Source organism: Haliotis cracherodii, unplaced genomic scaffold (genome assembly GCF_022045235.1).
Source record: "Haliotis cracherodii isolate W230 unplaced genomic scaffold, xgHalCrac1.p SCAF_3, whole genome shotgun sequence".
NCBI lineage: Eukaryota > Metazoa > Mollusca > Gastropoda > Lepetellida > Haliotidae > Haliotis > Haliotis cracherodii.
Genome location: NW_027266286.1, coordinates 1,362,982 through 1,390,200, shown reverse-complemented (window position 1 = coordinate 1,390,200; position 27,219 = coordinate 1,362,982). Strand labels below are relative to the sequence as shown.

The following is a 27,219-nucleotide window of genomic DNA, read 5'->3' as shown; positions in this document are numbered from 1 at the left end:
AAATGGGGTACCAAGTTCTTCAGGGTCATAATGACCCTCCGATTTGAGGTGTTGCAAAATCCTGTTAAAATAATTGGAGGTGTGGTGAAATGGGGTTTCACGTCACATACGCGCGCGTGTGCATGCGTGTGTGTGTGTGTGACCATACCTTGTTTTATCCCCTTAATACCTAGTGCCATGGAGGGTAACTAGTATCATCGTTTCACGCATTTTAGTATGACGCGGCCGGGGATCAGACCATCGACCTGCCGCTCGCCGAACAGACGCTCCACCTACTGGACCACGGACGCTACACTATTGCTAGCCGTCAGAAAGGTCGGACAGTATTGTCGAGGGCAAGGCCTGGGGGGTCAACTTGCTATGCAGAAGTGTGTCTCACGGGTGTGCCAGAACTCTTTGCCAGAATCATTCTGATTATAAGAGTGAATACGTATAAGTATGTTGTTGACAATGCGTTGTCCATTTGGGGTTCAAGAATCTGAATCAAGAATCAATGTTTTTATAACATGCTGCACTGAAACGATTTTGCAAACTGACCTCTCGCAGAGGAAAGCGTTCACTTCCTTGGGGAAAGTTCGCCCGCCGTACACGATCACAGGGGAGGAGATCTATCCAACAAACCTATTTTCGATCACTCGTAACTCGGGCGCCATAATAAAGCATCGCAAATCGCACAGGCCGCTTATTTATATTTTGGATGTGATAATGTGTTGTTAATGGTTTACATCTAATTTTTATTAAAAGCTTGAAATGTGATATGACTGGACAATTTTAATATTTGAATTTGAAATCTCAAGAAGTGTATTGTAGGCCACATTTCATACAAGGAAACGACAACTTGCGCAGTTTTAAGGAAGAAATATTATTGTTGTTTTTACAGTACAATTATAAGTAATATCTAGACTAAATGGAAGAGAAAATTCAGAAAATATGAATTACTCATATGCTCACAAATGTGAACAAATTCGTGTCAAAATTACCACAAGGAAATATACGTCCTCGTCTTATCTAGTATTTGCTCAAAACATATACTTACATGGCCCGTCCATGAAATAAAACTCTTTCTTTCATAATTATTTTATTAATGCGACTTTAGAATTGTATTTACCCTTTGGTTCATACATATACATACACATTCACAGTCTTGTAAATTAAGGCATTATTCACACGTCAAGATATTATTGGATAAGGAATATTATGTCACAGCTTTCAGAAGCAGAGACCGTAGACGTACGCTGTGCCTGTTGAGATTAAGTGAATTGCCCATACGGAGTAATCTGGGCAGAGGAGAGGATATCGTTTATTCACAACGGCTGTGTAACAATGGTTCTATTGAGGACGAAGTCCATTTTGTGTTTATCTGCCCGTTTTACGCATCATTAAGACAAAAGTATATTCCTGTAAGATTTTATAACAATCCATCTGTTAATACCTTCAACAATCTCTTAAATAGCAAAAATGACTGTATACTCAGAAATGTAGCTAAGTATGTGATGGATTACTACGTACAAAGACCTAATGTTATACCTCAGTATTGTTTTCAATGTAAATTGCCTCAAATGTGTGTAAATATATATAACTGAAATGTACATGGGCCTATAGCCGCCCATATATATATATATATATATATATATATGTGTGTGTGTGTGTGTGTGTGTGTGTGTGTGTGTGTGTGTGTGTGTGTGTGTGTGTGTGTGTGTGTGCATTTAAAGACATACGGAATAGTTTATTTTAGGTAAAGTTTCCCATAAAGGAATTATTTGTCATAAAAAGAATAGCAGACTATAAAATAGGATTTTGGTATTGAACTACGAAAATAATACTGGCAAAATCGTTGACATTAATGAATTTCATTAATTTCATTGTTTTCCTTTTGGCTTAGCTGCACTACAGCATGGAGGGATCATACATGATTTATACTTGTGGATAAACCCATCTAAATAAACACAAAAATGCCTTCATCTTGCTCTTAGACGATATTTATTTTCACAAATTCTATTTTTATTAAGGATACAAAACAAATCATAAACTACTAAATACGTAGGAAAACCACATGGCATTGGTCGAAGTTTTTGATAATTAAGATAATGCAGGGTCAAAAATATAATGAAAACTATTTAAAACATCAAAAAGAAATCACATTTACAATGAAAACATTTTGTCATTCAGAAATTGATGATCTATATATCGTGTGTAGATACTATTTATGTTATGAATTGAACCATTCGAGATTCTAATGTGTGTCTAACATATTGAAAAGGCTGTTTAATCTTGGATCCATTTTGACAACTTTATTCTCACTGTAAAACATTCCATGCACTTAGTCAACAATATGTTAAATATTTTGCTCGTTACGTTTTCAAAAATATATGAAAATATGTCAACATACCAAAATTAGAAAACAGCGCCATATTCTAAGGTTGTTTTAAATCGATAATCGGTTTCTTTTACTCCTCGGTCGCCGAGTAAATCGTCCCAATCATGATGTACTGGGTCGATATTCAAGTTCAGATCAGTTCTGTCAAAGAGAATATTAGTATTAGGAAACTGAAACCACGTGTATCCATTATACGACTACAACATTAGATCAGCTGTTTGACGTGACGTCATCTACGCCACAACACATATAAGGTGTCTAGTCCCGTGCCTCTAAGGGGTTGGAAAGGTGAGGGACCAAGTTGACCGGGCAGCTGGTTTAATGTATTCAATAGTAGGCCACAGGCCCATAATACACTGATATAGTATGATAAATCATACTATTCGTTCCTATACTTTTGTATTATAGAGGTCAAAATTATCCCCTGTGTGAATATTGAATTACAGATGGAGATTCAGTGTAATACGGCGAGAGTTATTTTCTTCGTATATGGACATATTTTTTAACGGCGTTTCTGTTAAATTACTGATTGAATTTACACTCCACAAAACAGATTCCAAACAGCGACGATTGAATGAAGCGCTCGTAAAATATAATTGATACTTCTTACTAGAGACCTTATGAAATCGAACATCGATATTGCGTTTGTGATTAAGTTGTTTTTGAATAAAATATATCCGTGTTACTTAATTCGAAATGTGATTTTAAAACTATAATATTCACCTCTGAAATATCAGCGCTCTATCAAATTAGGTACACGTGGGGCCCGTGCAAGTCTAGCGGTCGGTTGCTGTAGGTCACGTGGTTTTGTTGTGGAACTCTCTCGTTCGGAGGAGATATTGTGGACTCCACGCGGTATCAGGTGCGCGACAAGAGAAGGCTGAGAGAGTGCGGTAATTTCAAGCAGGACACACCACGGCAGTGATATGGATACATATAAACACTGAAACACCGCCGTGTCTTGTTCCAGGATGGAGTTAGGGAGATCGACACTGCGCGGGAACGGACTAAATCTACTCCTTAACGGTAAGCAGTGAACTGTTTATTTTCATATGAACTTTGACAAGCTCAGTGACAGGTATTGCGTGATGTCGATTTCATCGGCCGGAGTTTGTAGGTTGTGTTGATGCTGATGGTGTAGTTGCACGCCGGTCAGTGTGTGTCAAGGCAATGTCAATGTACTTTTTCTACTGAAACGTATCACTGACATCGTGTGTCAGCGCCTGAGAACCTGGAGCCTAAGTCTGTTCGCAGAGAGTTTTAAGTGCCTGCGTCATTGAGTTCAAAACATTAAGTTTTGATTTTTAGACATGATCTAAAAGTAGCTTACAAACTTTCAACTTTACATTTCATTTGCAAAAACTACATGCTTCAAATATCTGTCTCTATAATTCAAGTTGCTGATAAATCTTGTATCAACTGTGTCACAGATGCAAAACAACCGAACACTGTGTTATGCAAGGTTAGTGTAGCCACCCAGGCGTGTCAGTGTGGACTGCAACAATGCATCAATGTATGTGCAGCTGTTGATTATTCTGTTAGAACTGCTCAGTGATTACACCAGTGCAAGTGCAATAATACTTGGATGCCGATTACGGATGTCACGATTCACCGATTGTACCGATGCATCAGTAGATAATTCTCATGATACGATACAAGATACATGTAAATTTATATTGATACGAAATTTTATTGTAATCGGTATCCATTTGTTCGCGTATTGATTGATATTTTCTTTTCTATTTAATATGTCATCATATTTTCTGAACTTGATGCATAGGAAAACTTGTTAGTGTCGGACACTTGTTTGAATAAACTTTTTCTAACTTTTATTATTTTTCAAATTATTCTACTGATAGTGATTAGAACACATAATTGTGAATGTGATATGTAATTGATAAGTTTGCTTCTATATTTACACATAAAGGATCAGTTTTGCTGTATCGAGATGCGTATCGTATCTTGACCTCAAAATCGAGATACGTATCATATCGTTAGGTACCTGTATCGTGACACCCCGAATGCCGATGTCTAGGGGTGTTGGGTGGGGAATGCTAAGGGACGGTGCGGTGAGGGTGACCTGCATTCTGATGACTGATTATTGACAACATCTAAATCGTCAATACTTCAACATAAATAGAAAGATTTATTCCTCAAGTTTACAATAAACATATTTAGTCCAGTCTAAGATCAATGTTGACAAGTTGGTCTCTTCTTCCATTTGTGTCTTCTCCAGGAAAAAGATATTCTGTTCATTACGAGAGATGTGAACTTATGCATGATTTGTTGTAAGAGTCACAAAGTCAAGGTCCAGTATATTCATGTTTCACTACATATGAGCAGTTGATGATACATCATGATTGCCTCTTCCTCATGGAAACTGTAACTGTGCTAGACTGAAAGTATTAAGGAAAAAGATGAATCTTTTAATTCAAATTCAAAACATATTTTAGTTGTTTTTTTTCAAATTGTACTTAGTGACACAGAGTTTGAATGAAAGGACTTGTATTTATCCTCTGTAGTGAAGTGCTCCAGTGTAAAGTGGGACCCGTTATGTAGACAATACACTCACACTGCCCAAGAATGTTAATGCTCTATTGTTTTTTTCTTGTTGCCAAGCAACTGTTTAGGGCATATGGAATCAGGCCATGTATGTAGGCATTGGTACATGAAGCACATACATGCCTTTTATGTCACATTACTCACAGAATGGTAGGGTTTACCTTAATGTGTGTGGCAAGCTGGTAGTTTGATGATGATGAATGTGTTTGCATAAAGAACACTTGTCATGGAACTTGAATATTCTGCATTTTGTTGTCATGGTTAGTATGTAACCATGATAACAGCTGGGCAATTAAAATCTCCCTCCCTCATGGGTAACTCTGGTCAGGTGGGTTCTGAGTAGGACCAGGGTACCCATAGGACTACCCGGACCCGTGGTAAGTCACGTGATGTGTTGTTTAATGAAAACATTATCTAGATCTCTATGTTTAAACTACAAGTCACTAATGTTCGCAGTTCTTCCTGACTACTACGCCCATTCCTTCTGACTTTTATATGTTTGAACAAAAATAAAAATTTAGGCAACTACAGTGTATACTCCAGATCGTTTTATACGTGTATCTGAATACATTTTGCCAGGGCTATGGTCAAACTTTTCCTAATCAGACAGTTTGTACCTACCTCTTGAGACCAACAGCGGGTACCCGGGTAGGGTCGGGTAATATGGGGTGGCTACCCAGGTAGTCTCAGTCCTAGGGTGTCGGGTCTCCATTATCATACTACCTTCTCTACTGTACGTCACTTCTCTACTGTACATCACTTCTCTACTGTACGTCACTTCTCTACTGTACGTCACTTCTCTTCTGTACGTCACTTCTCTACGTCACTTCTCTTCTGTACGTCACTTCTCTACTGTACGTCACTTCTCTACTGTACGTCACTTCTCTACTGTACGTCACTTCTCTTCTGTACGTCACTTCTCTACTGTACGTCACTTCTCTACCGTACGCCGCTTCTCTTCTGTACGTCACTTCTCTTCTGTACGTCACTTCTCTACTGTAGGTCACTTCTCTACTGTACGTCACTCTGTGTGTCTACAGGGGCGGTCGGGTAGCCTAGTGGTTAAAACGTTCGCTCGTCAGGCCGAAGACCCGGGTTTGATTCCCGACATGGGTACAGTGTGTGAAGTCCATTTCTGGTGTCCCCCGCCGTGATATTGCGGGAATATTGCTAAAAGCGGCGTAGAACCATATTCACTCACTGTGTGTCTCCATAGGATTTTTGCAGTATAAATTCATAGATTCACTAAATATGCTAAATGCTGTTTGTATAAAGTGTGCTGCAGGGCACGTACAAAGATTTCTGTCATGCCATTTGGAATTTTGAAGTGTGCCAACAAGAAGACTTATTATAATCCACATTCAAACTCAGCAAAGGTCACTTCACTTCACTTGATAGTGTGTCTCCTTCCTTTTGAGAATGGGTAACTCCCTAATCAAGTTCTGAATCCCCCGGGGAGGGTTATGAATCATACTGTGCACTAAATATGTTTGGTGTACACGTTTGACCAGATTACTATTGCAACATTACAGTTTCCACAGGCTTGATCTGTTAAGCATGATGACAGGGTGTACCGAAACTGCTGTGGAGAGACTAACATAGGCGGAGTTACACCATGGATGTGTAGCACGTCCGTGAGTCATGAAGCTCCCGACCAAACATTGGATTCAAACCTGGCCAACAGATCTGCTACCTGCCAGATGGGTCTCTGTAGCTTTGTTTAGGCGAAAAAACATCCACTCAGTAGGCAACAAATAGTCTGAGGATTCTCATTCGTTTTCAGTTCTTTCTTTTTTGTTGGTATCTAAATATTTTCTAAAAGATACTCACGTTGGCATTTGCTCAGCAATCTCATGGGTAATATGTGTAATATGTATATGTTTGATTTATTATTAGCGAGGAAACTATGAATGTTTCTTGAGCGTCTGAAAACCCATAACACGGGGATATATGTTTGCTTTTTTATTTGTGTTGAGTGTCGGAGAGCTCCTTTTGTCAGTGTGACAGTCCCTTGCCAGCTATGTTGAGTGGAGTGTCTGTGTGTACACTGGGTGTGTGAATGGAGATGTGAGAGGCTGTCGGAGGTTGGGGTATAAATCATCACTCAGGACAGAGGGCGTGTCCCTGGGCCCCCACATGGTGATAAGGACAAGTGACTAATTCTCTCTTTTATCCTGACAGTGGTATTCTGAGTGTTCCGGAGGATATGGCGTGTTTGTTGTTTGTTTATCAGTGTAGACCTCCTATAAATCTCTTTGTGGCTCTCACTCATTCAGTGTCTATCTGTATAATTCTGGGGATTTTATCTTCCAAGAAAATACATTTGTAGTTTTTAGTTGCATCCGTATGGAAACTGTTCAATTCATAAATCCAGGTTCATAGAATATTTATTTTTTGACTTTAAGAAAGGTCAATCCAACCTGGCACACTACAAGTAAGTTCCTAACTTGATTGTATTCCAGCGAGACCATGATGGATTATTCACCAGATTCCATCTTGCCCCGTCCAGCTTCTCGGTACTCATCACTGCTGTCTCCGGTCAGACTGTTTGTCCTCCACAGACACAATAGGTTTCAACAAACAAAAAGTCATTGATTGTTAGAAAATCTTATCTTCAACATTGTAAAGTGAAAATTAATTTGTAATGTGCGATGTGATGTAGATATCTTTAACATCAAGGATGGTTATGACCATGATTAATTTTTGAAGTAGAGATTACAGTCTACGGGAAGAAAATCAAGTATTTGAGTCAGATATGTTAGCATCTTGTAGTTGACCTGTTGTAGAACACAGCTCATTTGATGCTAGCTTTCCCACTGAAATAATCTTGATTTACAAATTTAAGGATTAACAAATCATGGTTACGAAGTAATTCCACGTTGTGTATGTATGCCCGGCGGTTGTGTATGTATTCCCGGCGGTTGTGTATGTATTCCCGGCGGTTGTGTATGTATTCCCGGTGGTTGTGTATGTATTCCCGGTGGTTGTGTATGTATTCCCGGCGGTTGTGTATGTATTCCCGGCGGTTGTGTATGTATTCCCGGTGGTTGTGTATGTATTCCCGGTGGTTGTGTATGTATTCCCGGCGGTTGTGTATGTATTCCCGGCGGTTGTGTATGTATTCCCGGTGGTTGTGTATGTATTCCCGGTGGTTGTGTATGTATGCCCGGTGGTTGTGTATGTATTCCCGGCGGTTGTGTATGTATTCCCGGCGGCTGTGTATGTATTCCCGGCGGTTGTGTATGTATTCCCGGCGGTTGTGTATGTATTCCCGGCGGGTGTGTATGTATTCCCGGCGGGTGTGTATGTATTCCCGGCAGGTGTGAATGTATTCCTGGCGCTTGTGTATGTATTCCCGGCGGTTGTGTATGTTAATTCCCGGTGGTTGTGTATGTATTCCCGGCGGTTGTGTATGTATTCCCGGCGGTTGTGGTCCGGAAGGTGGTGTGTGTGGAGGAACAAGACTCCTGACTAACGAGTGTATGTGTGGTTGTGGAGTCTCACTGTATTAAGAAGCAATAACAGTCACAGATAATTGTATAAAGTAGGGCTGACTTTATGTGATTATTTAACACCCGTGCCCCGTGTGTCTGACTGGGAGACTGCAGCCTCAGGGGTGAAGGTGAATATACATGACGGGGATGTCTGACTGGAATGTCACCTGTCTCACATTCTTAGTGCTGGGGTTGTATGAAAACACAGATCAACTGATAAACGTAGGTCGTATAACTAAGACCATGGCTTTGTATCGCAACTTGTGTTACACTGGTAACAGGATCGATAAAGGGGAAGATGTTTACGTTCATGTTACTGCATTGTACAGGTTAAATGCTTGTGAAAATATTTGCGATTTTTAGTAAATCAAAATTGGAAAAATCATCTACCCATACCCAGTCCACACATACAATTTGTCTGTCCAAAAGCTCTTTGTTTGGATGCCTTAGATAAAACCTGGGCCCACTAGCACAAACTATTCTTGGCGCTACGACTATCTTAAGTCTGTTAGAGTATGGGAGTTACGATCATCGCAGCGCTAACTTTGTTTTGTGCAAGTGTACCCAGGGTTGTAAATTACAAGCAGATGTGATCTATTAATAAAGAAAACTAAATTTAGAAAAGAAATTATTCACTTTTGATATCATTTTGTATCAATCTTAGCTTCCTCAGCGGGATATGATGTGGATGTGTTCTGTCAACAGTTGGTGGAGATTGTCATGGTTATAAGTGGGTAGGAAAGTAGGATGGTTGTCATGGTTACAAGGGCACCTGTCATCAGGGGCTGATTGTTTCTCAATGAATAGCTTATGATACCAGGTCTCATACACAGCGGCAGCTCAGGGAGACTGGGATTAGGTGGCAAGGAGATTGAGACTGGGATCATGTACTACTGGGGCCTTAACACTGATTGCTGAACATTGAGTGGGATCAGCTGTTGACAGCTCCTTGCAGCTGTTTGTGTAGACTGACGCTTGTCAGGAATCTGTTGTATAGACAGACAGTTGTCAGGAATCTGTTGACGAATCAAAGTTTGGTGTTTTTCTGACCTTACCCAATGTTTGAATTGATGAGGAAGAGAATTTATCGATGTCTACTTCTTATGATGAGCACAACATTTCGGAGCAGGGGTCCTGAAACGGTCATATGCGCCGGACATGTCGGATTGGGAATCTCAAATGTCCGATTTAAAATATTGCTTACCGGACATTAAAATTTTTCTGATCCCTGTTTCGGATTTATACTTACTCCTTCATCGGGTGAATGTGGAGTGAGTTCACCTGATGAGGGAGGAAGTATACATGGTATAACTCTGAAATGTTGTGTTCCTCATAATAAAGAAGCTGAGATCCATAATTTCTCTTCCTCATGTGTATCACCTCTTAATGCCTTTCGAGATTTTATTGTTATTGGGAGGAATTTTCTTTATGACAATAAGGGCAACATTTTGGGTGCAGACACCATTATCAAGCAAGTACAAGTTTCTCTAACAAAATTAGAACTGCAATAAAGTGTCAATGGTTTTTTAAAATATTCTGTAATTACTTTGATTATCTGCCCTTTTCTCTTAGTACCAAGAGGGGGCACGGGTGGCCCAGTTGTCTTGGGCACCGCAATTTGCTGTGCAGAGTTGCGTCCCTTGGGCACATCAGCAACCTATGATTGTGGGTTTGAATCCCAGTTCACCCCAATTATGTTTCTAGGTTTGTCAGCACCATACCTGTGCTCGTTGGTTTCACCGAAGTGGTAAACGTCTGAGACCTGCTTTACTTCAGGCTTTCCTCCCACATTAAGCTGACACGCCGTGATATGACTGGAATACTGTTAAAAGCGGCATTTAACCCAACTCACTCACTCTTACTACCAAGAGTACCACAATATTAGCATGGAATTCGATTCATGGTAAATAGTTGGAATATTTGAAGTAAACTGTTGATGAACTATTGATGTCAGTATTTAATTAGAGTGCTTTAAAATTGTGTGTTTACATGTATAACCATGATAACATGATTAGGGATCTAAATGAAACAAGTTGTGAGTTTGTACATGCATCTTATTGATGTATTGACACCATTGTGTAGTCAACTTGTAAATCATAAGGGTTAGTCCACATTTAATCTCCTCCAGCAGGTGTGGGAGACTTGGGCAAGTCTAGCTATATAATTACCTGCTTAATGACATAAGGAGGGGATAAGGTGTTTTGTATTATTTAAGCATGTTTAGATCAACCATAGGACTGTATGTGACTTAGGTACATGCCCCTTAGATATTTTAAGGAGGAAATTCTCATTTTGTGTTTAGCAGAGCGGGACTGTTACTCTGGTATTTGAAATATTCCATTTTGACAATGAGTTTACCTGTAGGCTTTGTCTGATGTGGGTTGATGGTGTAATGTGATGCTGGGATGTGAAGAAACGGGTATGGACACTTGATTTTTGGAGTGAGTGAGTGAGTTGTGTTTTATGCTGTTTTTAGCAATAATCCAGCAACAATCACACCTCTGTTAACAAGGTCTACTGAAGCTCACCTTCACTGTGTATATTTTCGTAAAGTTATAATAGAGTGGTTTGATGACGTCTCTGTTTGACAAGGTCAACTGTAGCTCACCTTCACTGTGTATACATATAAGTACAGTTATAATAGGAGAGTGGTTTGATGGTTTCACTGTCTGACAAGGTCTGCTGTAGCTCACCTTCACTGTGTATTTTTATATAAGCACAGTTATAACAGGAAAGTGGTTTGATGGCGTCTCTGTTTGACAAGGTCGACTGTAGCTCACCTTCACTGTGTATATAAGTACAGTTATAATAGGAGAGTGGTTTGATGGCGTCTCTGTTTGACAAGGTCGACTGTAGATCACCTTCACTGTGTATAAGTACAGTTATAATAGGAGAGGGTTTTGATGGTGTCTCTGTTTGACAAGGTCGACTGTCGATCACCTTCACTGTGTATATATAAGCACAGTTATGATAGGAGAGTGGTTTGATGGCGTCTCTGTTTGACAAGGTCAACTGTAGATCACCTTCACTGTGTATATATAAGCACAGTTATGATAGGAGAGTGGTTTGATGGCGTCTCTGTTTGACAAGGTCGACTGTAGATCACCTTCACTGTGTATATATAAGCACAGTTATGATAGGAGAGTGGTTTGATGGCGTCTCTGTTTGACAAGGTCGACTGTAGATCACCTTCACTGTGTATAAGTACAGTTATAATAGGAGAGGGTTTTGATGGTGTCTCTGTTTGACAAGGTCGACTGTAGATCACCTTCACTGTGTATAAGTACAGTTATAATAGGAGAGGGTTTTGATGGTGTCTCTGTTTGACAAGGTCGACTCACCTTCACTGTGTGTATATTGGTTTGTTTGTTTGTATATTTGTTGTTTAACGCAGCACTCATCAATTTTCCAGCTATATGACGGTGGTCTGTAAATGATTGAGTCTGGACCAGACAATCCAGTGATATACATCATGAGCATCGATCCACGCAATTGGGATACAATGACATGCATCAATGAAGCCACCAGATCCCGTTAGTCGCCTCTTACGGCAAGCATTATTATGTCGACTATTACAGTAAGCAATGGTTGCTGAAGACTATTCTACCCCGAATCTTCATGGGTCGTGTATATTGGTAGTTATTAAAGGAGAGTGATTTGATGGTTTCTCTGTTTAACATGGTCTGCTGTAGCTCACCTTCACAACTATTAAGAAAAGTGTTTTTTCTCTGTATCACAAGGCCCGGCCTGTCACTTGAGATCTGTTCACAACCACTAGCTCAAGTGATTTATGTGTTTATGTCTAGAAGCCTACCAATGTGAGAGGGATGCCACTAGGAGGGAAGACTGAAGACACGCCTGAGATAGCTGACACAATGACCCTGTGTGCATCGCCTGAAATCACAGTAACTCACTTGCAAGTTGCAGGCCAATATTAACATACATCGTCCATTCATAGGCTGTTGGCAATCACTTTACATTGTATAAATAACTTGTTTTGCACGTCAAGACGTTTGACATATGCTAAACGTCATGTCATCATAAGACATTTAGAAATTTTTGATACAATGTTGAATTGGGAGTATGTGATTTCATTTGGGGACTTTTATCTAGGATTATCATGATGCTGTTATGCTTATAAACACTAAAACATTCAAGGTATTTATATGAAAAATATGAGCTACTGTTTCTTTCTACCTACTCATTGGACAAGAAACGTACAAGTCGGAAAATGTTTAAAATGTTGGTTTAGTATTTACGACAACACTGTTATGATTAAGCTGTTTCCCATTCTTGTATTGGCCTTTATGACTAATCTACAGTAAAACACGGCAGGGTCATCACTGTTGTTCTGAAGACCCGAGTTTGATTCCCCTCATGGGTACAATGTGTGAAGCCCATTTTTTGTTGTCCCCCCGTCGTGATATTGCTGGAATATTGCTTAGAGCAGCGTAAAACCATACTTACTCACTCACTCAACAAAGTCAGCGACCCTGTTAGTCGCCTCTTACGACAAGCATAGTCGCCTCTTACGACGAGCATAGTCGCCTCTTACGACGAGCGTAGTCGCCTCTTACGACGAGCATAGTCGCCTCTTACGACAAGCATAGTCGCCTCTTACGACAAGCATCGTTGCCTTTGACAGCAAGCATCATCAGGGTTGCTGAAGACGTATTCTACCCGGATCTTCACGGGTCTGTTGATGAACAGAATATCACTAATCATTGCCAGCATAGACCTGCATTACTGAGGACCTTAGAATGATGTTATATCTGTCCATCACTTCGTTCAATTACACCTACAGCAAATCTGTACAAAACAAAATGTTCAGTGTTATTCAAAACATTTTTTGCATTTTTTATGTTTATTGTTTTTAAGGCTTCTTATGTGGTGCTAAGCTCTTACTAAGCAGATTCCATTATTTCCTGGATTATTGACTCGGCGGATCAGTGTCCACACGTTTTTTCATTCTCAGCTCGCTGAGGAGTATACAATCTCTTATTGTTTGTGAGACCCTAAGCATTAGAAACTTGAAATGAGTATTGTCTCTATTGTTCGTCATGTCCACGTTTATTACAATAACATTTAGAGCGAACAAGAGCTGAGAAATATTGGCTTCATTTGCCCTGCTGTACACTCCCACAAATCCTTAAACAAACACACGGCTAACATAACGGCTTACATAACGGACCGTGCTGATATTTTACACAGCTGGGTAAATTGGAATAAAATCCTGTGGATACACCTTGATTTACTGTGACACGCCATCAATGGTGTCGTCAGTATTGTAGAGATGGGAGTTTGTGGACCCGGCCAGCCATTACGTAGCCAAGAGGAGCCCAGCCCCATGGCTTTCATCACTGTCAGGTATACGTCTGTATCATGTGCCACTAGAGTACATGTGTTGCCAAGACACATGTTGCTATAGAGAAGGACATCTTCATTTCAAGGCAAGATTTTACTGACATACTGCAAATTGCTGCTCTTCAAAGTGAAAAAAAAAACCAACATTAATAAAACTTACCTTGCCCTGTACTCTGTTTTTAATTGGCTTTAGGTAACACAAATTTAGTTTTCTGTTCCTCAGCTTGTAAGGCTTGAGACTTGCAGGATATTGTGAATGACTCGGAATACATCCTTGCCACAAACCATTGTCGTTAGAAATGTGAACTTAAGATTATTCTGTGTGGTTACAGGTTCGTTCATCAAACTTTAGTGAATCTATGTGAATCAATGTGAATAGAGAGAAAACATAAGTTTTGTGATTGAAAATTTTAAGGATTTAGGCCATGAGAGGAGATCCTATTCTGTGTGCTCTGATCCCAGGGAATGTAAGCTGATTGGCTTGAGACTCATTTGTCATCTGTCATGATCTTGAATATTTCTCCTTCTCTACTACTACTAATGAGTGAAACTTTTTGGAAGTGTTCAAACAATATAGGGCTGGATATTCATTATGGCTGCAAGGCAGCCATCTTGGATTTTCTAAATCATCATAAGTTTTAGAACCTTAGAAATAGTGCTGAAGCTTTTATTTTCAAGATTAATAAAAACATTTTAACCATGTTTACTGTTTATGGTTTTTAATTCGTTTGTGGCGTCTTGATTGGCAATACATCCAACTTTGCAAAAACATGTATATTGGTCAATTTGTTTACAGCCTTTGATTAATGGATCACTGGTATTTTCACGGGATGGCCAGTCGTCTGATGCTGAAGGGCACCAGAAATCTGTGATTGTGGGTGTGAATAGTAAATCACCCTGATTGTGTTTCAGGTTTGTCAGCACCATTCCCATATTCATGAGTTTCACCAGGATGGTAACCGTCTAACACCAGTTTAGGCTGGCCTCCCTCAAGTCGACATGCCGTGGTGCCACACACACAAGCTGCTATACCTTCTCACTGGATCCTATTTCTTTTCATTTGGATGTTATTTTTAACTTGAGTAACCATGTGTTACTAGCATCTTCCCTAGGCAAGGGAGTTAACTGACTGTAAAAGTCCAGTTTCCACCCTTGCCGAACTAGGGTCTTGGCTCCATCGTAGAAACCACCAGCAGTTATTAGAGTTATGTCCCTTTTGTGTCCCTCCTATCATGTCTATGTCCCTCCTATCATGTCTATGTCCCTTCTATCATGTCTATGTCCCTTCTATCATGTCTATGTCCCTTCTATCATGTCTATGTCCCTTCTATCATGTCTATGTCCCTCCTATCATGTCTATGTCCCTTCTATCATGTCTATGTCCCTTCTATCATGTCTATGTCCCTTCTATCATGTCTATGTCCCTCCTATCATGTCTATGTCCCTCCTATCATGTCTATGTCCCTCCTATCATGTCTATGTCCCTTCTATCATGTCTATGTCCCTCCTATCATGTCTATGTCCCTTCTATCATGTCTATGTCCCTCCTATCATGTCTATGTCCCTCCTATCATGTCTATGTCCCTTCTATCATGTCTATGTCCCTCCTATCATGTCTATGTCCCTCCTATCATGTCTATGTCCCTTCTATCATGTCTATGTCCCTCCTATCATGTCTATGTCCCTCCTATCATGTCTATGTCCCTTCTATCATGTCTATGTCCCTTCTATCATGTCTATGTCCCTCCTATCATGTCTATGTCCCTTCTATCATGTCTATGTCCCTTCTATCATGTCTATGTCCCTTCTATCATGTCTATGTCCCTCCTATCATGTCTATGTCCCTCCTATCATGTCTATGTCCCTCCTATCATGTCTATGTCCCTCCTATCATGTCTATGTCCCTTCTATCATGTCTATGTCCCTCCTATTGACCAATAAGATTCCATCTCTCATATCACTTGCATTTGCTTCAAATAAAGTGGCAGCACCCAATCAAAACGATCTGATCGATAATCAAAATCTATATTGTCATAAAATGAAGTGCATCAAATCATGTGCGCACATTTATCATGATCATGAAAGGATTTTGAAAATATCTGTTGATGTTGAGTTGTCGGTACACATGCTTTGCAAATCCTTCAATTAACCGAAATTTGCACAGGAGTTTACGAATGTGCGTGATTTTGATTGCACTATGCATAGACTCGTTAGTCCAGCCTAAACATAATTCCAGCCTAGGTTGGCAAGGGTGGAAACTGGGGTTTTACAGTCAGCTAACTCCCTTGCCTTGGGAAGATGGCATGGCATGTGACCTGCACTCAGCTCCGGCAGAAAGTCGGGCTATTGTGCTGTGCTCCAGTCGTGTCAGACAAAAACTGGGCAAGTATACAAGTTGAACACGGTAATCTGCCTTTCTACACATGGCCTAGACTCGCACAAGTCTCTAAGGCAATAATTATTAGTTTAAATCATAATTTCTAGATCATGTAAATAAAAAGAACAAGTTGTCCTTAGGTGCTGTCCACATCTAGACTTGCCCATTAGAATGATTAGGAGGATAGAATTACTACACATCCATGGACTTTTCTTTCAGTACAGCTTTAGAGCAAGGCTACACATGGCCAGTAGGTTTCTGTAGCAGGCTAATCTCCTGCCATAACAGCCTACATGTATTATAGGATCAGGGTATGGGAGTTATTCACCGTGTTTACACAGCGTGGACCATGTGTTGGATGTGCAGGGAGTGAAATGTAGAGTACACAAAGACTTCCCATTATGCAGTCAATATGTACGTGATGAAGTATCTGTGTTAAGAGCTTCTCAAGTCTGGAAAAACACATTAATCATGAAGACGACGAGGATTTACTAGACATGAAATCCTACATCCAGTACACATGAAATACTACATCCAATACACATTAAAACTACATCCAATACACATGAAATACTAAATACACATGAAATCCTACATCCAGTACACATGAAATCCTACATCCAATACACATTAATTCCTACATCCAATACACATGAATTCCTACATCCAATACACATGAAATCCTACATCGAGTACACATGAAATCCTACACCCAACACACATGGAATCCTACATCCAATACACATGAAATCCTACATCCTGTACACTTGGAATCCTACATCCAATACATATGAAATCCTACATCAAGTACACATGAAATCCAAAACCCAATACATATGGAATCCTAAATCCAATACACATGAAATCCTACATCCTGTACACTTGGAATCCTACATCCAATACACATGAAATCCTACATCAAGTACACATGAAATCCTACACCCAATACACATGGAATCCTACATCCAGTACACAGGAAATCCTACCTCCAATACACATGAATTGCTACGTCCAATACACATGGAATCCTACGTCCAATACACATGGAATCCTACATCCAATACACATGAAATCCTACATCCAATACACATGAGTTCCTACACCCAGTACACATGAATTCCTACACCCAGTACACATGAATTCCTACATCCAATACACATGAAATCCTACACCCGGTACACATGAATTCCTACATCCAATACATATGAAATCCTACATCCAGTATACATGAAAACCAACATCCAGTACACATGAAATCCAACATCCAGTACACATGAATTCCTACATCCAATACATATAAAATCCTACATCCAATACACATGAAATCCTACATTGAGTACACATGAAATCCTACACCCAATACACATAGAATCCTGCATCCAATATGCTTGAAATCCTACATCGTAAACACTTGGAATCCTACATCGAGTACACATGAAATCCTACATTCTATACACTTGGAATCCTACATCCAATACACATGAAATCCTACATCCAGTACACATGAAATCCTACATCCCATACACATGAAATCCTACATCCTATACACTTGGAATCCTACATCCAATACACATGAAATCTTACATCCAATACACATGAAATCCTACATCCAGTACACAGGAAATCCTACCTCCAATACACATGAATTCCTACGTCCAATACACATGGAATCCTACATTCAATACACATGAAATCCTACATCCTATACACATGAAATCCTACATCCTATACACTTGGAATCCTACATCTACACAAATACAGTATGCATCTACTGCGGCGCATATTCAGTAATGTTTAGGAATGAATGCTGCTATTTTGTTTTTATTTGGTACCACGTAAGGTTACTTTCCATATATGTAACCATTTGAAAACTGGAAACAGCTGAGTCATCACCTGCTGATGTATACATGTAGTCCAGGCATGGAGGTAGGCCTCAGGGCACAAACGTTCAGTTTCCATGTTTGATGGTGAGAGTGTTGAGACAGCGCTGCTGACAGAAACGTTCAGATTCCATGTTTGATGGTGAGAGTGTTGAGACAGTTATGCTGACAAGTTTAATGAGAACTGTTACATGCTCAGATGACTGCCTGAAGGTGGGGAATGTTGTGACAGCAGCTGTTACAGACTGTGAATATATTTACTATTGTAGGCCGAGTTGTAGGATGCTACGGATTGGTTGATCTTCTAAGAATTTAGTGATTGTCCAACATGCCTTGAAGATTATTTTCAAAATTGGGAACGATATAGATTATGTCTTGTCAGAGTTTGTTACAATCTGGATGTTGTTCTCAGGAAATAAGGCTGACAGGGAGGAAAGTGTAGTTGAAGAATATTGTCACTTGCTTGAATGAGGTAGTCATGGTGATTATATTGTCACTTGATTCAAGACGGTAGTCATGGTGATTATATTGTCACTTGCTTGAATGTGGTAGTCATGGTGATAATATTGTCACTTGCTTGAATGTGGTAGTCACGGTGATAATATTGTCACTTGCTTGAATGTGGTAGTCATGGTGATAATATTGTCACTTGCTTAATGTGGTAGTTGTGATGATAATATTGTCACTTGCTTAATGTGGTAGTCGTGATGATAATATTGTCACTTGCTTGAATGTGGTAGTCATGATGATAATATTGTCACTTGCTTAATGTGGTAGTCGTGATGATAATATTGTCACTTGCTTAATGTGGTAGTCGTGATGATAATATTGTCACTTGCTTAAATGTGGTAGTCGTGATGATAATATTGTCACTTGCTTGAATGTGGTAGTCATGGTGATAATATTGTCACTTGCTTGAATGTGGTAGTCATGGTGATAATATTGTCACTTGCTTGAATGTGGTAGTCATGGTGATAATATTGTCACTTGCTTGAATGTGGTAGTCATGGTGATAATATTGTCACTTGCTTGAATGTGGTAGTCATGATGATAATATTGTCACTTGCTTGAATGTGGTAGTCGTGATGATAATATTGTCACTTGCTTAAATGTGGTAGTCATGATGATAATATTGTCACTTGCTTGAATGTGGTAGTCATGGTGATAATATTGTCACTTGCTTAAATGTGGTCGTCGTGATGATAATATTGTCACTTGTTTGAAAGTGGTAGTCATGGTGATAATATTGTCACTTGTTTGAAAGTGGTATTCAGGCTTGAAATCGTGGTAGTAGAAAGGTCATTCACAGGTCAAGTCTGTCCTCATTTCATTGATACTGCAGCTTTTTAACTGACCCTAAAAATTCTTAAACACACTCTATGGAGATTGTAAGAGATTCCATAAATATTTTTAGAGATTCTGTGAATATTTATAATATTCCGAAGTCAGTGTCTCCTGCTTCTGCGTGGACATTACTGATGGCAGACCCCCCCCCCCCCCCCCCCCCCCCCCCCGTGCTTGACAGCCAGCTGCGTATCCCTCACTGTACTCTGTCAAGCATCTTCAGGAGGACAAGGTGGTTGTTGTTGTTGTTTGGGGGTGGGACATAAACAAGACTTGACCTGAATGCTGCTGCATTGTGGGGCAGGTTGCTCTACGGACACGGTCTTCCCACGTCTGTCGCCATGTCATGTCAGCTGGAACAAACCCCACTATCTGCTGTGGGAGTCCCACTCAAGACAGGACTGTGACTCAGGCTGGATGGGACTTGGAGGAGGAGATGAGGGAGGAGGAGGGGGGAGGACAAGGTTTCAGGATAGACTGGGTTTAAGTCTGCTGTGTTTTCTATCATGCTTTAGTTTTGGAAGAACAGGAGGAAGCTTGGTGGACAAACTTGATGTGGGGATGGATTGATGATGTGATGGTTGAATGGATAGATGACGTGATGGTTGAATGGATTGATGACGTGATGGTTGAATGGATTGATGCATGATGGTTGAATGGATTGATGACGTGATGGTTGAATGGATTGATGATGTGATGGATTGATGATGTGATGGTTGAATGGATTGATGACGTGATGGTTGAATGGATTGATGGCGTGATGATTGAATGGATTGATGACGTGATGGTTGAATGGATTGATGATGTGATGGTTGAATGGATTCATGATGTGATGGTTGAATGGATTGATGATGTGATGGTTGAATGGATTGATGACGTGATGGTTGAATGGATTGATGAAGTGATGGTTGAATGGATTGATGATGTGATGGTTGAATGGATTGATGACGTGATGGTTGAAAGGATTGATGATGTGTTGGTTGAAAGGATTCATGATGTAATGGTTGAAAGGATTGATGAAGTGATGGTTGAAAGGATTGATGAAGTGATGGTTGAATGGATTGATGAAGTGATGGTTGAATGAATTGATGATGGGATGGTTGAATGGATTGATGAAGTGATGGTTGAAAGGATTGATTGGATTGATGACCTGATGGTTGAAAGGATTGAATGGATTGAATGGATTGAATGGATTGATGATGTGATGGTTGAAAGGATTGATGATTGGATAAGTGCTGTGATTGGGATTGGTTGTATATGTACCAGGGTGACATTTTGTTGCCAGAGTATAATTAAAACAACGTTCATTATCTGTGCCTTTTGTTATTTAAGAATTTAGGAAGTTTTTATTTTTTTTCATATTTCCGTGACAACAAATTGGACTTTAAGGTTCACATGGGGGCAGGGTTGTTTCTGGAGCACTACTCAAAGGCTATTCAATATTTCTTCATCAATTCTTGCCCAGATGGAAGTCTAGCCATGAACTTGTGCCATTTGCTTTTTAGGAATTTTGGCATTTTTTATTTAGGTGTTCATGACAATCATTGAACCATTGATGAACCAATTGTATTTTGTTATGAATCAATACTTTACTGCATATTTTTATGTTTTTGTAATTTCGGTCATGTTTTTTGTCCTCATGCCATTTTTGAACCAAATGAAAGATTGCAGTGTGTTCAATGATAACCACTGCACCCAGTGATCTCATAGTAACACCATCCCACTGCGATGGCTAAAGATGCTATGGGTACCTGCCAGCTTGCAGCGTATTGCAGATTTTGATTCAGTGTCATTGGCTCTTTAGAACAAATTGCAGGCAGCTGTAGTGATCAGGGGCCTGAGTCTTGAACATGCAATTGGGGGGTAGTTCATGCTTGATTGAATTAAGGACCACTTGGACATTTGCGTTATGTCAAGAATTACTCTACTTCCATGAGTGGGCCTCAAGTCTTGCAGTCAGGTTGTGTCAAGTGATGGTGGCCAACTTGCCAACATGTTCAACAGTGTTGAAACTAGACATGAGGACATATATCAAATTTGTTTAAGAAAATGATTGAGATGAATGTTATAAAGACAGGCACGAGTATTCAGTCTACAGCTTGGGTTACCATGGTTACAAAATATACAAAAATACCCAATCATGAATAATATTGTTTGTGTTTACGTTGTCTTGAGTTTTGTGTTTCTGTGTTGCAGGTATACATCCGCGTCATGGGTTGGTGTGGACCGACGGCAAGGCCATCTTTCTGGCCCCAGTCCGGCTGTACGGCAATGACATCGAGAACGCCAAGTCACTCAAGCTCGGAGAATTTGAGTATGTGTGCTGTACTGACAATGTTATTACAAACACAAGGATATTGTTTGAACTAAGGATATGAACATATTTTGCATGTAAAAGATGTATTATTAGTTTCTCCCACCATCTTGTAGACATGTAGACAGGAGGTGCGTGAAACCTCCAAGTTTATTTAGCTGAGGGTTTTCTCATTTCATACAGATTTACTTTCGTAGCCACTTTACTCTTCCCAGTCTTAGTTCAAAGTAGAATAGGTCTTCAGCAACGCATTCTTGCAGTAAAAGGCGACTATTCTTGTCGTAAAAGGCGAGTAACGGGATTGGGTGGTCAGGCTTGCTGATTTGGTTTGCATGTCATCGTATCCCTATTGCGTGGATCAATGCTCATGATGTCAATCACTGGCTTGTCTAGTTCAGGCATGATTATTTACAGACTGCCGTTATATAGCTGGAATATTGCTGAATGTGGTGTTAAACAACAAACTCACTCACTCACTCACTCACTCACTCACTCACTCACTCACTCACTCACTCACTCACTCAATCACTCACATCAAACCGCTGTCTCCCGAACCACACAAACATGACCTTCACCTCCCTGGCCTGTGTATTGTAATGGGAGCCTGCCACTACAGAGGAGGTGTGAATTCATTGAAGACGATGCGTTATTCCGCTCAAATACACCCTTTCACTTCATCAGCTGTTGGAATACTTAGAGACCTATATATCCGGTCGGTCCTGTGATCGGTGAAGCGTCCACAAACTGTGACAGACTGTATGCTTGTCACAGTTGTTGAGTACCCAGCATGCCGAGCGTCACACGGTGTAATCATCTTGTATGGTGATACACATGAGTCATGGACGTCTTTGATAACGACGGTGTTCGTCTGTGTCGTCACTGTAGACACTCCATGGTGCAGTCATCCTGCACAAATAGCCCTGGCTTTAACAATGTTCACTGGAACTTTTAAAACTTTATTTGAACTTTCTTCAGAATAAATAGTTTTTCAAGCTGATCATTTATCTATAACCATCTTTACCATATATGTATGGCTTCCTTTGTGGACATAGACTTAATGCATATAGACACAAGGGGAAGGCATGTTTGTCTAGAATGACACGAAATATGTCTAGTGTGCCATTTATCCCGAGTATTTTGTATTAGGTCAGACTATGGTGGCTGTATGATCGTGACATCAGGCTACGGCTAACATGGTATCTGGACAAGGCATTTCAAATATTGAAAGGCGATAAAGGTCAACCGTATTTGTTTATTAATGATCTAGACGTTGCATAAGCAAATGATAACTGATTGTGTGACACATTGTCTCACACATTGTGTTAAAAGGGTAATAATGTATTGCTTGGTTTGTTTATTTTGTTTGTTTGTTTGTTTGTTTTAATGCCACACTATAACGCTATATGACAGCGGTCTGTTGATAATCGACTCTGGACCAGACAATCCAGTGATTGACATGATGAGCTTTGATATACGCAATTGGGATATGATGACATGCATCAGCCAAGTCAGACAGCCTCTTTGTCGCTTCTTGTGACAAGCATGGGATGCTTAAGACCTATTGTAACCCAGATATTCATGGGTCAGTTGCTAGGTTGACATTCGTGGACAGTATACCTGGGATCCTGATTTCGTTCATAGGAGTTGTGATGGTGCTGTGTGAATGTGACAATCCTCCCACTCATTGGGCTGTGTGTCAGACTATGGCTATGTAGTCTTTGATAGGCTTAGATCATTAAAAGGTTCATGTATTCATGATGGCTGTGAGATCATAAGTGAGTGAGTGAGTATGGTTTTACGCCGCTTTCAGCAATATCACGGCAATATCACAGCGGGGGACACCAGAAATGGGCTTCACACATTGTACACATGTCGGGAATTGAACCCGGGTCTTTGGCGTGACGAGGGAACACTTTAACCACTGGGCTACTCGACTGTCCCATGTGATCATAAAAATGTACTGGGGAAAACATTTAAATCATTATTTCTGATTTGCTAAATTTTGAGAAAAACAAAGGAGAAAATGTTAAGAAATATATTGTCCGTCAAATATTAAGAGGAAACAATTACGGCTCTGCCATCTGGGACCCGTTTCCAGCCTCAGTCTAGACATAGCATTGAATTCCTTGTGGGAGCACACTGTCTGCCTCTGTGTATTGAGGGGAATTATTTATTGCAAGGTGGACTGGGTTGACAACAACTGTTATTGTATTTGGAGAACTCATCATTTGCAGAAAACAGTCAAATGTTAGGAGACAAGGTTTAAACATCTTGGGTCAATTCTGATCTAGATTCTGCAATAAGTGATTGTGTGAAACGGACACATTGTCTCTGTTTAATGGCGGTCATTATTTATTGCTGGGTTGATCATGAAGTTTGAGTGTGGACAGGTAGAGTGCTGTTTTAATGAGTCAAACATACTCAGGTAGAATGTACCTTGCCGTCCCTCTTTTGGTTTACACAGCAAATGATATATCATGTGGCCATTGATGATGTGTTTGTGTAACAGTGTTGTATGTTAGTGATGGAGGGGACAAGGTAGGACCTAGACTTGCACAAGTCTCTGAGGCAATAATTATTAGTTTAAATCATAATTTCGAGGTTATGTAAAAAACAAGAACGAGTTGTCCCTATAAGAAACTGGAGTCCTTACTGTCCATGTACCTATACTTGCCTATTAGGAGGATAGAAATACCACACGTCCATGGACATTTCTTTCAGTACAGGGTGGCACAGATGGCCCAGCCGTCTTAAGGCGCTGTGATTCACTGTGCAAAGTTGCACCCCTTGGGCATGCCAGAAACCTATGATTGGGTTCGAATCCCAGTTCGCCCTGATTATGTTTCTAGGTTTGTCAGCACCATACCCGTGCTTGTTGGTTTCACCGATGTGGTAAACGTCTGAGACCTGCATCACTTTGGGCCTTCCTCCCACATTAAGCTGACACACCGCATCTAACTGGAATACTAAGTAGACACAATTTTATGGATAACAACTTCTTTAATGCTGTAAAAAGTGACGTTTCGGTATAGATCCTTATACCGTTGTCTGTCAGTCTTGCTTGACAACGGTATAAGGATCTATACCGAAATGTTGCTTTTTACAGTATTATAGAAGTTGTTATCCATAAAATTGTGTCTACCTTGTCATCTGTTAACTTCTAAGTAATGCCTATCAAACAATTTAACCAATCTCATTAAAATCAGATCTAAGTACTTGCTATTGCTAAACAAAGATCTAAGGACATCCCATTAGGGGTCATGTCAGAATGACCTTTCATCCGACAAATCAGAGCGTCGCTTACCAGATCATGAAAGTGACAGTCAGAATGTGATTTCTAATCATGCAACCTCGAAAACTTTAACACGGGGTATTCAGAACAATAGTTAGGGGCTTAACGACTGAATCCATACAATCTAGATTATCTATTTTAATGTTCTTTTGCTCATGTTTCGAATTTTTTATCGAGAATCATATTATGTCAAAATATGTTTTTAAGCGTCGTCACCAATTTGAAATTCATGCCGTAAAGCACGAGAAAGCTGCCTTCTGATTGGCTAATGTCGACTTCTTGTCAGTCATTCTATTGGTCGGTCAAAGTTCACACAAGGTCGGTTTGACGTGACCCGTAATGGGATGTCTTCAGATCTTTGTTCAGCGGCAGCGAGAACTAAGAACTGATTTTAATGAGATTGACAATTTAACTGGAATACTGTTAAAAGCAGCGTAAAACCCAACTCACTCACTCTTTCAGTATAGCCTAGTTTGACCTGATAAGGTTTCTAGATTTAGCAGCACTTTACATGTGCTTGTGGATTTCATCACTTTGCTTTTCCTTGGGTCAGACAGAATTTTGTTATTGAAGCAGTTCAAATAAATAAATAAATAAATAAATGAGATAGGTAGATAGATAGATAGATAGATAGATAGATAGATAGATTACACTGTGCAGCATCAGGTTGCATTTCATATGGAAGTAAAAAGTAAGTCATGCTTTAGTTCCATCCCGGTGTGTATGATGGTACATGTACCCTTACTGAATGCAACAATTCTGTATCTTCCCTTGACCACCCAGGCCGAGAAGATGGCTTTCTCTCCGCTTCACCATGGTCACCTGGGGCAGCTCATCGCAAGCTGGTTGTGATGAATTAGACCACGGTGCTTCATCTACCTTGACAGGCAATTAGGGGCTGTCAGTGTCTGAGCTGCTTGAGCCAGATGAGGATCAAGCTACCCTGTGTTTGTCTTGCCTTAAAAAGTGAACAATCAATATTCATCTCGTCAGTCTCCAGCCCTTTGCCTCATCTGCCCACCAAGTGACAGGGAGCTGGTTGTGTCTACATTAAACAAATCTATTTGCCTGTTGTTGGGACCGGCATGTGAAATCTTTAAACAAACTCATTCAAGTTTACTTGTCCACTTTAAAATGTTTTGAGTAAAATATTTGAGAGTTCAGGTAACCGTGTTTCAGTTTTGTAAATTTGAGAGAAAGAAATGGGTGAAGTTTGTAATAGAATGTGGTGGGGATTTGTGTTGAAGTTACAACTTTGCCATTCCTCTGAAGGACTGACTGACGCAGAAGACTGACTGGGAAGGGTATGGGGTTGTTTGTTGGACTGCAGAACCTGCTAGACATGCAGTTGTGTTTAAACATGCTGGAAATGAAATGGTTCAAGTTGATGACTGAGGGTGTCGGGGTCGGCTTACTCCATGCGAGACCTGGAACATGTCTGCAGGTACATAGCATTAGTCATCATCGGCCTTCACCTTGTAAACATCATTTTACTGAAAGTCTTTTTAAAGACTATGAGGACAATGTAGTTTTTTTTGTTGTTGCAGTCAGCAATATTCCAGCAATCTCACAGAACCTGCAAATGTTCAAATCTGCTGCAGACAAACCAGTGATTGATATTATGAACAACACCTCGTTATCGTCGATTCTCATGACAGGCATTGGTTGCTAGGATCAGTTCTAAGCCAGGTCCCCAGTGCAGGCCCTGGAAGTTAACCACGAGAGACTACATGATTAACGGACTACTCAAGTTGGGTTGAGTTCCCTGTTTACATACATGACATAAGCTGACACCTTTTTCTCCTATGAAATATAGCAGTATTTTGCAAGTCAAAATGTGTATGCATTTTGTTTAAGCTTTTACAAAAATACTTCCTGCACCAATTTAAACTTTAACACGCTGAGTGGCGCCCCGTATGTGCCACATGCTGAGTGGCACCCCCTATGTGCCAAATTCTGAGTGGCGCCCGCTTCATGCGACATGCTGAGTGGCGCCCCCGGGAGACATGCTGTGTGGTGCCCCCTATGTGCAGCATGCTGAGTGGCGCCCCCTATGTGCCAAAAGCTGAGTGGCGCTCCCTATATGCGACATGCTGAGTGGCGCCCCCTGGGACACATGCTGAGTGGCGCCCCCTATGGGACACATGCTGAGTGGCGCCCCCTGGGACACATGCTGATTGGTGCCCCCTATGGGACACATGCTGAGTGGCGCCCC

The 27,219-nt window shown here is 40.4% G+C and overlaps 1 protein-coding gene across 1 annotated transcript in view; it reads left to right on the top strand.

Moving 5' to 3' along the window:
- Positions 1–3,201: 3,201 nt before the first annotated feature.
- Positions 3,202–27,219, top strand: part of LOC139474321 (WD repeat and coiled-coil-containing protein-like) — a 53,518-nt gene continuing 29,500 nt past the window's right edge. The window contains exons 1-2 of the mRNA XM_071257290.1: positions 3,202–3,403; positions 21,595–21,712. Of these exons, the coding sequence (XP_071113391.1) occupies positions 3,349–3,403; positions 21,595–21,712 (173 nt within the window). The 5' untranslated portion in view covers positions 3,202–3,348. The remainder of the gene's footprint in view (positions 3,404–21,594; positions 21,713–27,219) is intronic.